At 37.7% G+C, this 13,206-nt stretch overlaps 4 protein-coding genes across 5 annotated transcripts; 2 read left to right on the plus strand and 2 right to left on the minus strand.

Moving 5' to 3' along the window:
* Nucleotides 1-23: 23 nt before the first annotated feature.
* Nucleotides 24-1,298, minus strand: LOC136343491 (15-hydroxyprostaglandin dehydrogenase [NAD(+)]-like). Its single transcript, XM_066290248.1, has 5 exons — nucleotides 1,115-1,298; nucleotides 935-1,061; nucleotides 773-879; nucleotides 389-717; nucleotides 24-334 (listed from the first exon to the last, which is right to left on the minus strand). Exons 1-5 carry the CDS (start codon nucleotides 1,214-1,216, stop codon nucleotides 190-192), a joined length of 810 nt encoding a protein of 269 aa, XP_066146345.1. The 5' UTR covers nucleotides 1,217-1,298; the 3' UTR covers nucleotides 24-189.
* A 602-nt stretch (nucleotides 1,299-1,900) lies between these two features.
* ND-B18 (NADH dehydrogenase (ubiquinone) B18 subunit) lies at nucleotides 1,901-2,637 on the minus strand. Its single transcript, XM_066290250.1, has 3 exons — nucleotides 2,388-2,637; nucleotides 2,152-2,320; nucleotides 1,901-2,097 (listed from the first exon to the last, which is right to left on the minus strand). Exons 1-3 carry the CDS (start codon nucleotides 2,518-2,520, stop codon nucleotides 2,004-2,006), a joined length of 396 nt encoding a protein of 131 aa, XP_066146347.1. The 5' UTR covers nucleotides 2,521-2,637; the 3' UTR covers nucleotides 1,901-2,003.
* A 281-nt stretch (nucleotides 2,638-2,918) lies between these two features.
* Nucleotides 2,919-5,762, plus strand: Eno (enolase). Its single transcript, XM_066290245.1, has 8 exons — nucleotides 2,919-3,076; nucleotides 3,639-3,767; nucleotides 4,083-4,295; nucleotides 4,351-4,644; nucleotides 4,699-4,830; nucleotides 4,881-5,062; nucleotides 5,119-5,291; nucleotides 5,346-5,762. Exons 2-8 carry the CDS (start codon nucleotides 3,644-3,646, stop codon nucleotides 5,527-5,529), a joined length of 1,302 nt encoding a protein of 433 aa, XP_066146342.1. The 5' UTR covers nucleotides 2,919-3,076; nucleotides 3,639-3,643; the 3' UTR covers nucleotides 5,530-5,762.
* Nucleotides 5,763-6,074: 312 nt separating this feature from the next.
* LOC136343488 (cyclic GMP-AMP synthase-like receptor) lies at nucleotides 6,075-9,599 on the plus strand. 2 transcript variants are annotated; one of them, XM_066290244.1, is made up of 2 exons: nucleotides 6,075-6,150; nucleotides 8,029-9,599. In XM_066290244.1, the coding sequence occupies exon 2, from the start codon at nucleotides 8,050-8,052 to the stop codon at nucleotides 9,364-9,366; it is 1,317 nt and encodes a 438-aa protein (XP_066146341.1). In that variant the 5' UTR covers nucleotides 6,075-6,150; nucleotides 8,029-8,049; the 3' UTR covers nucleotides 9,367-9,599. The 2 variants fall into 2 exon arrangements, with proteins under 2 accessions (XP_066146341.1, XP_066146340.1); XM_066290243.1 differs by lacking the exon at nucleotides 6,075-6,150 and adding an exon at nucleotides 7,879-7,969.
* Nucleotides 9,600-13,206: the final 3,607 nt, after the last annotated feature.

The raw sequence follows: 13,206 nt of genomic DNA on the forward strand, positions 1-13,206 counted from the left end.
CCTCTCTACGATAAAGTCGTGTCTTTGTGAAATGGATCTATTAAGTTGTTTATTTATAAATTATTAGATACCTCTTACAATAATTTGATTAGCTCTATAGCTTTAAAATTTGCATTTACGGGGTATATTTAGTGCCTACTACGTCCTGTACAATCTACGGCTAACATTAGACAATATGTACAACACTTGTTATTCTAAGAAGACTTTATCAATCCCATCAAATCTATTCGGGATCGTGTACTGGTAGGGTCTGTCTCCTCCTTCAATTACCCACATAGTCCCGCTAGGTGCTTTCTCAATCACCGTCATTACATGAGGACCAATATCTTCAGTTCTAAAACACATGCATTCATTTTCGTTTATTCGGCAGAAATAATCAGAAATCTACGTCTGTGAGGGCAAGGTCGCAATCTCTTTAGTCAGCTCTTCATAGGCAGGCCCCAAATTTCTGCCATGTGCCTCTGTGATAAGAGGAGTCATGGTGACCCCAGGACAAACAGCCATCACCCGTACTTTAGTTCTGTCATAATGGGACTTCAGGCCCCAACTTAGGGTCATTCCATGAACTGCAAATTTGCTCCCCACATATATGGGCAGACATGCCAAAGGAGCAATGCCAACCACGGAAGATATATTTAGTATAACTCCTTCGGGGCCGGATTTGTACTTGGGTATGTAAGATTCTAAGCCCAGGAGCATGCCGTTGATGGTGCCATTCTGGAATATAGGTAATAATTCTTAAATAATTCACGTCAAGGTGATTTTGCAATACCACATTGATTTCAATTTCGCGTTCCCATACTGAATCGTTCAAAATTCCCGCATTGTTAATTAAAATGTCGATGTTGTTGAACTCTGCTATGGTTCTCTTAAAGGCCTCTATGTAAAGAAATCCGGTATTAGATTAATCATGCAGATGAAAATAGATTCTTACCTTCAAACTGATGATAATTACTGACGTCAGTTTTAATAAATGTGGCTTTATTTTTTCCAAATTCATTTTCCAGTAGCCTAACTGCCTCTTTTCCCAAGTCTGGAGACACATCTGCCAAGGTAACACCCTACAACGTTTTAGTTAAACTTTTTTGCAAACAAATCACACAAACTTTGTCACCTTTGCTCCCCTTTGCAGCAGGTTTTTGGCGTAAGTTAGGCCCAGTCCTGAGGCACCTCCAGTTACAAGGGCTGCTTTTCCTTTAACCTGAAATGTAGCCATTGCGCGATTATGAAAAGCAGTTTGTTGGAGCGTTTTGTTTCGTGATTCACATAACTAGAGTATTGGGCATTATCAATACATGTTTTTCAACACATCTAAAATTATATCAGTCCTTTGTGACCCCACCAATACATTTATAGATTTTCATTATGTTTATACAGGGTATACTCTAAACTGGAGATAACAAAATATTAATAACACGTGCTACATTAACGTTTTTAAATGTGCCATCTTATATCACAAAAAGATTTTTAAGGATTAAGGGCAACTTTAAAAAAGTCATATTCTTAAATTGCTTTTTTAATACGATGCCACCAGTATCATTACAGCCATAAGTTTTATGAGTGGCTGTTCAATTGCTATGAAGCATATATGCTATCATTATCTCTATCAGGTTAGTTTGGGTTAAAAATCTTTATACAAAGGTCCTATTTATATCTAGTTTATGTAATAATGTAGTATGTAAAATTGCAGGTGTTTTTCATAGTTTTAGAGCATTATACTACGCAAATCATTTGACATTAAGTGGTTTGCACACAGCATACAAAAATTAAAAAAACTGAAACAGAGCATTGGTTAATTTCACCAATTTCCATATAAACACAGAATCTGACCGATACTAAAGCTTTCTTTTAAGGTTTCTAAGAAAATTGTCCCGAATTTTGGTCGAAAAAAAAAACAAAATTTAATGTGTAAACTGTATATTATTTACTCTATGCTACAGAACACAGGCATTTCTACCACGGCCTAATTAAATATATCTAGAAAACCATAATAAACATTCATTTCAAGCACCTTGGGCAGCAATTTCTTTAAGAGTCTCCTGTTTTTTTACTCGCAGTCGCCTTTCCCTTTCATATTCCTTCATTCTTATTATAAAACTGTAAATATTTTAGTTATTGCGACGTAAGTTATGTTAAATTTTTGATCCTTACTCTTCATGTTTGCAAGTCAAATAAGCATGCTTCTCATGAGCACACTTAACAACAAAAGGATAGTTGTTGGCTCGACATGTGTGAAATTCTATTAGTTTATCTGCACAATAATCTCGACGGTCCAAAGCAATTTTTGCTGATATTAATTCTGCTTCACGGACAGGAGGTGCTAAAAAGTGGAAGAAAATAAGAGTATTAAGTTAGGGAGAAGGACAAGGCTTATAAGGGAAATGTACTTCTGAGTTTTCTTCCGTTAGGAAATCCCAATAAGGCATCAAATGTAGGTTCTTCCTCAGGGCCAGGTGTTACTTCCGGATGTGTGTAACGATTCCACGTATTCGTTGGAACATTACCCATAGAATTGCCCATCTTCTGATACCAAAATCTAGCTCTTTAAGAAATTTTAGCTAGATTTATGTCCAAAAATCATAAACCTAGAGAAAAAATTGAGGTTATACTTTTCGTTGCATAATTAACTGCCATTGGGATATCAATTTTCTCGAGTTCTTTGAACGTTCAGAGTAGACTTTGATAGACAGCTCTCTGTACTCTGGGCCGGATATTGATTAACGAAAATCCTTTAATTTGACGTTTATGGTTTAACAATGACATTTGCTCACTTGACCTTCATTTGCCCTTGGAAAGGTTAAACTTTCAGGGCAAAGAAAGGCTAGTTTTCTGAAAATTTCCTACGTCACACGTGACCATTATTAAATTTGTAGACTACATGTCACATGATCACATTTATTATAAATACAGAAATTAGTGAATATGACTGTTTAATCCCAATTTTACATGCCATTGAGACTTTGATTTAGATTACCGCCCGTTGTTCTGCCGGTATTCCAAGGATTTTTGCAGAATTTTCCCAATTTAGTGAAAATTTCTTATATTTCTGAGCTATTACGTAATATACCTTCTCCAGGTAAGTTTAAGAGTTGCAGGTATCTAAGGAGAGTCTGAGTTTATCTCCTAAAATAGAAGTACAGTGGTAGGGCTTAGCCCCAAAGTACTGGATATTTTTAATCTAAAACGAAGACTAAAACTCTAAAAACCTTTTAAGTGTAGGCCAGTTTATATTTTTTATTGTTTACATCTTTAACCCTGCCTTATTATGTTGGAGAGGGATTCATGGATGCTCTAGTAATTTGGTGTTAAAAGAAAATTTACACAAGAGATCCTTTATTGAGTGCCAAAAAATCAGCAGTATCGATTTTCATTATATTTTATTGTTAGAACCTCCTACTATGATAGTAAAGAAGTATTTGAGATCTGAAAATAAGTGACACCCACCATATATGGACTAATCACTCATATCCTTTTTAAATTTGATGGATCTTTAGTTGTGGCTCTTAAATCTTGTTAATGAAATATACCAAACAATGATATACTTTAGCCACTTTTCCTTTAATGATACTTAAAAAACCCATATTTATAATTATTTTTGCTAATTTAATTTCCCTAAGTAATGCTTAGTCTTTTGCCAGTTAAAATGCCGATCAAAAGCATCCTTGCTCGTAACATCTTTGACTCCAGAGGTAATCCAACAGTAGAAGTTGATCTTGTCAGTGATTTGGGTTTGTTTCGTGCTGCTGTTCCTTCAGGTGCCAGTACTGGTAAGTGGATACAATTTTAAGCAATTTTTGCTGTAACAGATTTCCCAACATTGGTTTCTTTTGCGAGAAAAAAATTTATATTTGTAGACGTTTATAAATCTAAGAAAATAAAATTGTGCAATATTATATATTTAGCAAATCTTATTATTGTCAATTTAGTTATTGTGGTTTCAAGTGATAATGGTGCAATAATTTACGTCATGCTATGCATATATTAAATTTAAAAACTAAAATTGATCATAAGCAAAAATTGTTAGTAGAATTAAGCACCTGCCTCTCTTTCCATAACACGGCAACAATATTCCATTATTTTAGGAATTTATGAGGCCTTAGAGCTTCGAGACAATGACAAGTCACGCTACCATGGCAAGAGTGTTCAAAAAGCCATTGACAATATCAACAAAATCATTGCACCTGAGTTAATTAAAACTGCCCTTGAGGTGACTCAGCAAACTGAAATTGATGAGTTCATGATTAAACTAGATGGAACTGAGAATAAGTCAAAATTCGGCGCCAATGCAATTTTGGGTATGATCAGGAACTTTTGTCACCACTTTAATTTAGAGTTTATTGTGTTTTACAGGTGTTTCCTTGGCAGTAGCTAAAGCAGGCGCCGCCAAAAAGGGCATTCCTCTTTACAAGCATTTAGCAGATCTAGCTGGCAATACAAATATTATTTTGCCAGTTCCTGCGTTCAATGTGATTAATGGAGGATCGCATGCTGGCAATAAGTTGGCTATGCAAGAGTTCATGATTTTGCCTACCGGGGCGACTAACTTCACTGAAGCAATGAGGATGGGTAGCGAAGTTTATCACCATTTGAAGAAGGTCATTAAGGACAAATTTGGATTAGATGCTACTGCAGTAGGAGATGAGGGTGGGCATGCCGCTGTGCGCAATTTGAAGGCAATTTTATGTTAGTAAATTTTAGGTGGTTTTGCTCCCAATATTTTGAATAACAAAGACGCCTTGGATTTGATCAATGAGGCAATTGCTAAGGCTGGTTATACTGGAAAGATTGAAATTGGAATGGACGTTGCTGCTTCTGAATTCTACAGAGAAGGTTCGAATCCACCAAACGGTCAATAAAAAATTAAACAAAAATCATTCTAGGACAATATGATCTGGACTTTAAGAACCCCAACTCTGACAAGAGCAAATGGATTAGCTCTGAAAAATTGCAGGGACTATACCAGGAGTTCATTAAGGACTTCCCAATTGTATCTATCGAGGATCCCTTTGATCAGGACGACTGGAATGCATGGACATCAATTACTGCTGCTACCAATATCCAGGTAATTATATTAATTCTAGTTTTGCATAGAGTAAAAATGGTAATTGTTTTCACTAGATTGTGGGTGATGACTTAACAGTAACAAACCCGAAACGTATACAGACTGCGGTGGAAAAAAAGGCCTGTAACTGTTTGTTGTTAAAAGTGAATCAAATCGGCAGTGTCACTGAATCAATCAGGGCCCATCAATTGGCGAAACAGAATGGTTGGGGAACCATGGTTTCCCATAGGTAAGAAAATATTAATAAAATATCTTCACTGGCTGAGATTTATTTGTTACACAGATCTGGTGAAACTGAAGATACCTTCATTGCGGATTTGGTCGTTGGTCTTTCCACTGGTCAGATTAAGACCGGGGCTCCTTGCCGGTCGGAACGATTGGCCAAATACAATCAAATCCTGCGCATTGAAGAAGAGTTGGGTTCCGCTGCCAAATACGCCGGAAAGTCGTTCCGTAAACCGCAGTAAATGTCTGATGTTTAGGTTCGTTTACAGGGAGCTTGTAGAGATTCCATGTAAATTCGACCTTACTTTCATCATTTTTAAGGAGTAAGCTTAAAAGCAATCGAGCAGTTTTTGGAGTAACATATTTATTAGTAAGAAGAACTTAAACATTCGATGTTGTTTTGTCGTTAGTAATTTACTGGAAAATGAAAACGGGAGATTAGCTCCAGTGTCTAAAAATAAACAAATTAAACCACTGTAGTGCTTTTCCATTGTTATTGCCCCCATTATTATTTGGTACTAAATTTCACCAAACCACAAGTTGTTTACATCCATCTACGGGTCACTATGGCAACCTTCCATATTCCCGGAAAAAATGAATGATGGCGCGCATGGAAAATCCTCGTCGTATGAAGGCGGGATTTCACCATAGAAGGTGGAGCCTACTATGGAAACCATTTTGAATTGGCTACGTACCAGTGAAGATGGTTGATTTATGGCGGTCTCTTGCGGCCAAACATTAAACCTGTCGTCGGCAGTGGCCATGACCACTGGTCACTATAGTCGGCCTAGCCTGTGCATGAGTAGAAGGCTTGCAGTTTTCTTAATTAAATTCGCATTTTTAATTGGTCAAGTTGATCATGGGTACGTAGCAATGACAATAAATTGTTTCTTCTTGATGCTTAATTATTCTCTGATGTCTACTTGGTGTCATTCAGTGATGATCATCCATTTTCTTCAGATTTGTTTTAAATTGGATAGAATATAGTGCTACAAACGCAGGTTTAGCAATGGAAAGTTTCCAACTGCCTTGATTGTCTCTTTTATAATGCTTTGATGATAGCCTTCTAGGCTGATTTTTTTAGTAACGATTATCTATTCTAAACTGACTAAAAATAAACTTAAAGTTCCCAGAACAAATTAAAATTCCATTAGCTTTATTCGAGCGAAGCCTCGGCTTTGAATAATTCATTAGTGAAGGCTGGCCTTGGCTAAAACTAGAAGACACAAATAAACAGGTCAACACTTTATTGTCTGTGATTACAGAGTATTTGTTCTTTAAAATTCCGAAAAAAAAACTAAATACTGAGTGCTGACCTTATTCGATGATAAGGCATATTCACTTATGGAAAGCTGTACGTATCTAAATTTTGCGAATTTACTTCAACGTCGTTGTGTTTGCCGAACAAAAATCTTACTACACATATTCACTGCCTGTAATAGTCGACAGACCCATTTGTGGCCAATTCCACATGTCACCTCGTTTAAATATCTCGTAAAGTACCTCCTTTTATCTTTGCACGTTACGTATTGGTACGTACGGTCATCAGAAGTTTTGACACGAATTGATCTATTTCTGATCTTTATGTCCTAATGACTTCCCAACGGAGAGCAAGAACCAATTAAGGTCATTTAGTGCTTTGCTCTAAGCTATTTAGAGGAGTTGGGGTTATGACCTTAATGGGTATGTTGTTAAGGTTAATTCGCGTTAATCATGAAGTTTCAAGAGTTAAGTAACAACAGTCGATATTCCTTATTGTAAGGATTTCTTGGCATTAAGAGATATTTTTTACATTATTTAATATATTATTTAGTACAACTTTAATGAACTTATATTTATTTTCTTATTATTTCTTTGCAACTTTAGAAGCTTAAACTTTGTTAAAAATATCAGTATCACCCGAATACTTAGTTGTTGGAGCTCCCGACCTCCAGACCTAGCCTAACTGAAATCGAGACAACTCGTTTATTAATGCCAATAAATAATGGTGCTCAAATAACGCCCTATATGACCCCAGTTGCTGAATAATCTTTGTGCTAAATTGCCCTCACTCTAATTACACCCCATGCCTATTCCCAGGGGCGCTTCTCCTGAAACTCTCCTGAAAATTTATGTCCCCTCGCACTGCTGTTATTCTAATTTCTGACTCACTGACCTTTCGTGAAACCTGTCTTCGTGTAATAATGAAACACAAACACGCTTCAAACTTAACCGGTTGCATGTTGGAAAAGAAAAGATTACCTACACGTCCTACGTAAATGTATTTATTATTGATTGCCCAGGTTCCTGCCTTAGCTCGCCTACACGAAGCACTTTGTTATGTCAACCATTCATTACTTTTACATTCTCCAAGTAGGTCGGCTTTTTTTGAGTCGAAGGTTGATTTATTTATGGCCTATAGGTGCCCCTTCATATGGGTCTATTTGAAAAGTTTTACTTTCTTTGTGTAAAAAACCAAAACAAAGGAACTGCAGATGGTAATGGATTATCAGTATCAGCACTTGTTGCTGAGCTGATACAGTAAAATTAACTTATCAGACCTTCTGTCAGATAAAGTTTTGGAGATCGGATCAAATAGATCAAATTGTTTAATTATAATAATTATCGATTGAATAAAAAGCATATTCGTTCGTTTCCTAGTAACACATTTATTCCATTAACCTATTAGTGAACAAGTCGTTGGTAAATATGTGCTCTGAAGTCTGATCTCGCAGGTTAGTCCCAATTTTTGATCTTTCCAGACACTTTTCGAAACATTAAATATGCCTCTTAACGTCGAGAATGTCCTGCAAATAATAAACAAGGAATATGTGAGTTTAAAAAACCCAGAAGTGTCCAAGGCCAAGGCTGACCTGGAGAAATGTTTGGACCAGATGATATTCTTCATGAAAAAAGATACCCTCTTTAAAACCCTTTTTGAGAAGACTTTTTACGGGGGAAGCGTTTACGATGGTCTTAAGATAGAAAAGCCCAATGAATTTGACATGGACTTATTGCTAGTCCTACCAAAAGTTTGCGAGACTCACCAATCCGAAGACTGTGGTTGCGTGGAAATGATCCCTAGCAATAAACCTGGGTTTTTTTGGTTCAAGGTGAAAAAGGATTTCTACAGCCCTTTCAATAAATTTATTAAGGACGACTATGTTCAAACTGACTTGGTGATTAACTGGCTGCAAAGCGTAGTGTGTAAAGTTTTAAATGTTGAGGATATAGGTCTTAGATTTGGGAGGCCCATTTTAAAGTCCCAGTCTGGACCGGCACTGGTCCTTGAAATTGTCAGTGAAATAGGTCAAATAAACATTGATTTGGTACCGTCGTTCAAGTTCGGATCCACACATTGGCCCAAAGGAAATTATAGGGAAAACACCACAACTAAAACGGATTTTTGTATTGTGCCCAAAAAATTAAAGTTAATTCTACACGGAGAAAGATACTGGCGGGCATCTTTTCAGGCCCAAGAAAGGGAGTTAATATCTGGGAAAGAGAAACTGAAGCCCGCACTGCGCTTATTGAAGAAGATGAGGAACAATCTGGGACATGTGTCCATTTTCAGCTACGCTTTGAAGACTATAGTTTTGTGGAACCTGGAAACCTGGAAAACGTCTAGTACTTTGACTGAAGTGTTTCTCGGACTTCTGGAAAAGTACCAAGACTGTAGACGCGAAGAAACTCTATATTTCTGGAATAAAAAACTCAATTTACTTGAAGAAGTTAAACCGATTACCTTAGAGAACCATAAAAATGAGATTAAACAAAAAAAAGAACATTTTGTGAAGAATATGGATAATCCTTTGGAGATCGCTAAGATAATCCTCAAGGAGGGGAGTAAAGAGTACCTACAGTTTATGAAAGACTATGGAAACGAAAGAAACAACGTTTGTGAAGTGAATGGCAATCAAACCGTGTTTCAGGTACAGAGATTACTTAATGTACAGCGTGATTCAGATGAGAGGGAAAGGAGATCGACTCAAACAGACCAGACATCGAATGGCCAACTTATTGCAACTGGTTTGGCAGTTGCTATCATTGGGGGGATAACTATATGGCGTTATTTAAATGTGAGAAACAATCAACGTTAATTAGTTATTAAGTAAATGGGGATGATTAAAAAAACCTCAAGTCGGCGTTGAAACGTGAGAGGCGTTTGTCAGGGAACGTTCTATCTGTTAGTCAGATGCTTGGTGGCAAATAGTGAATTAGCCCTAGGTTTCCACGGCCAACTATGAGGTTTTTGTACATATTTATTGATCATTGTAATAAAAAACCAATTAAATGTTTAATTTTAATAAATAAAGTATTAAATTCTTAATATAAAAAAATACATTCAAAATGGCCGCAGTGCAATTTCAATTGACCAATTACAGCACATCGGTACGTCATAGTGTTGGTAAAAATGCAGCAAACGAACGAGTTATAAACGAGCTCCAAAGAATTAATTAGTGCGGAAATTCGAAAAGGAACCGAAACACCAATTAAATTACTACTATTTGTCATTTGCCACCGTAACTACCCATTCAAGCAGACTAAAACCAGTCATGTAATCCGCTTGTGCGCCGTCGCGATGCCCTGACTCGCCGCTTCTCCGAGACAGTGAGATACCCTCCCTCGCTCCCCTCCTCACCCACACCACCACTTCCCAGAAGCTGGATTGCTAAATACTGCGGGCCTTAATGCGATGTTGTCAACTCGCAGTCGTTTTCCCTGTTTCCAACCGAAAATGTAAATATTTCTTAGGCGAAGCAGAAGCGTGTAGCATCGAGACGGTGGCAACGTCGTCACAAGAATTGAAAGCGCAAAGCCGCGTGACGCCATTACGGCTTTGTTTTTGGGCCGTGCGGTGCTTGTGTGAAATTTTTAACAATTCAACCAAAAGGATTTAGAAATTAGAAAGTTTGAACTAGAAAGGTTAGACACAGTTAAGGTGCAATTTTGAACTGAAATGTGCGTGTCAACGAGAAATTTTGTACTGAATGTGTGCGGGTTGTAGGTTGTCGCATAAGTGAAATCTGGGGTCCGAGAGGGAATGACTTTTTAACACCTCTATTTATAGGTATATGATTAAATAGGATTTTTAATATATAAGAACAGGAATGGCAGTTCCATAAGAGCCACTGTTATTACCAGGTAGGTGTTCAAATTTCATACAACTGCACAAGTATATAAACAAATAGAAAGTTTTTTTTTTCTGTAAGTGCGAACTAGTGGATGCATTTAAACGCCGATGTAATTTGTTATGTATTGCGCCCCATCCATCACCTCTATCAATGTGGCGTTATTTAATTTTGGAAACTGTAAAAATTAATTAATTTCCCCGAAAGTGCCTCTGCCATTTTGGATAACCATCATGTGTGTATAATAGAAACAAAAAACAAGTGCTGCTGATTGGCTGAGTGCACGAAGGCGCCATTTTGTTCTCTTTTGCACGTTTCATCTTGTTTTGGTAGGTTTTTTCTAATAGAATCTTGTTTCCCAAAATTTATTTTGCATAATTCAGTTATTTTTGCCGCAGTTATGACTCATCGAGTCCCTTCTCGCATGCCAACTGGTGTATGAAATTATTGTAAATTCCATTACAGTTTTTTTTCGTACCATAAACAACACAAAAGACATGATTAATGTACGTAACCGGAGCAAATATAATTAATGCGTAAAACCCACAGTTATTCAACTTCTTCGAGGTCAGCACAACAATGCGATAAGCCTCCATTACAGCATTATTTATTTGTTAATAGTTATCGCTGCGATTTTTTCGCATGTCGGACGGGAACCGGTTTCGGCTCGGTCATGGGTTTGTTTGTTATTTTTTTGGGCTGGTTCGTGCCTTTACGTAACTAGATGGGTTATTTATAACGCGACTTTTCCACGCCTAAATGAGATTGTACGAAGAAAGTTTATCGATTTCATCGAGTCCCGTGGTCTCGTGGCTTAATTCCAACTTCAAAGTTTCGTTGGGATAGAGGATTATTCAAGCGAGAAAGTTTTGCACTTAGACTAGAGGAGTTTAAGCGCGAAGCAGATCAGTTATTTTATTTAGCATTAGCATTAATCCGCATTAATCTCGTGTTTAGAAATTAGAAAGAGTCATAAAACCGAGAAGATCGGCTTGTTAATTCCGTGGCGAGCGTTCGTGACTCAGAAGTATTATCATGCAGGGCTTGGTGAAAGTAGTAATATCATGGGCGCATTCCGCACTTCGCGAATAAAAATAATGCGCTGTTATGGGTTTATTACCGGTTTCAAAATGTGGATGTAATATGACTTGCTGACCTTGCTTACAGCTCGGCTTGCACTGCTTTGTTTACGATATATTAAAGATAAGATTAATTTGACTTTAAACCCGTTGCAATATGTCTCCTTGGTTGATATGGTATCAGTCAGATAAAGTTGGATAATATGCACACGGGAAGAAGTCAATAAACCATGATCTCTGGCATAGAAAAGTTGAAGCGTTAAGTTCAGTACAGTGACGACCTGCATTTCGCATTGGCATTGTTAAGAAGGCTATGTTAACCAAATACACCTAATGGTGTGCTAATGGGACACAGCTCAGATCAAGCAGTCAATCAATCAATCCCAAGCAAAAAGTCCATAGGTGTTAGATTACACGATTTTAAAAGCAAGTTCGTTTTCAGCTAAAACAGATGATATTGTGCTAGCTAGCTAACAGTATACCTTGTTTGCAATAAATCACATCAATGTTTGCTGTGACCCATGGTGTTTAACATGTTTTCTAGCTTGATAGTTTCCTTCCTTTCCTGCTCGAAAAACTCGTTTCTTTCATCTACTGTTTTATGTTTTCGGTTCGGTAACGCTGGCTGGACATCACCTGTCCGAAACCCTCGCCTTAATGTTGAAAACGAAGAGAGAAAATACTGAAATACTGAAATCATTAAAAATCGATTCAGTTTTTTCTTTAGGTGGCCTCTATGCGGTAGTTGCACTTCGAATGCGCATTATGATTTACGGTATAATTTTAAGCGGCAGATCCTGACCCTCTGCGTATCAAATGTCCATGCATGCACGCAGACATAATCGAGGTAAGATCGTCGATCTTACTCCATTTTCTCGCATGACCGGGCCTTGTTTCGTGACCGGGCCCTGTCGAGACTTTCCGGTCCCGTCATAATTACGGTCGACCCGTTTCATGTTTTCGTTCAGACCTGTGAAACGTTTATTCTGAAATTTCAGCCCGATTCTTTGCAGTCCTTACGCTGTCCGAGGCTTCAGGGCAGTTACAAAGCGATCGTTAATGCCATTACTGAAAGAGCTTGCCTGTAAAGTCAGTCGGTGCATAGTTTACAGGTGATAATAGTCATCAAATTCGAAATTAAAAAAAAAAACAAACAAAATGCCGACGATTTGCAACGGGCACAAGCCGTTGTTTACATTTTTTAAACACCTTGGGTGACGTTCAGAGCGTACTCGAACACCGCGGAACTCCAAGCAATAAATTCCACTCAAAACGTTGTGTTAAACTATAAAGAATCCAATTACAAAAATAAATTAAAACACTCAGCTACCTGTCGGGTTAACGGGGCGTTATTTATATTCATGCCGAACGGCGGCAGCAGCGCCGAATAAATGGCGGGGGATTTGGAAGCCTGCCAACGCTCCAAACTTGCGGTCGATAAAGAATTTAACCCGGATCTTGCGAAATCAAAATATGCCCAATAATTACACAGGTGTGCGTTAATGCATGTTTTTCCATGGTTTGTGAATTCATATGTTATAAAAATGACTTCTTTTTTTGAACACATAACCTTTCCTTTATTCCACTGGACTGTAAACCCTACATTAAGCCCTGTTTGTGATGTCTCCCTGGGTCGTTCGGCAATTAAGGCCTCTCCCTCCTCGCCACCGGCCATATTCCTCCTCTCCTTTGTAGGTCTATACGTGTACGTGATCGATACGGGTCCGAC

This window comes from Euwallacea fornicatus, chromosome 15 (genome assembly GCF_040115645.1).
Source record: "Euwallacea fornicatus isolate EFF26 chromosome 15, ASM4011564v1, whole genome shotgun sequence".
NCBI lineage: Eukaryota > Metazoa > Arthropoda > Insecta > Coleoptera > Curculionidae > Euwallacea > Euwallacea fornicatus.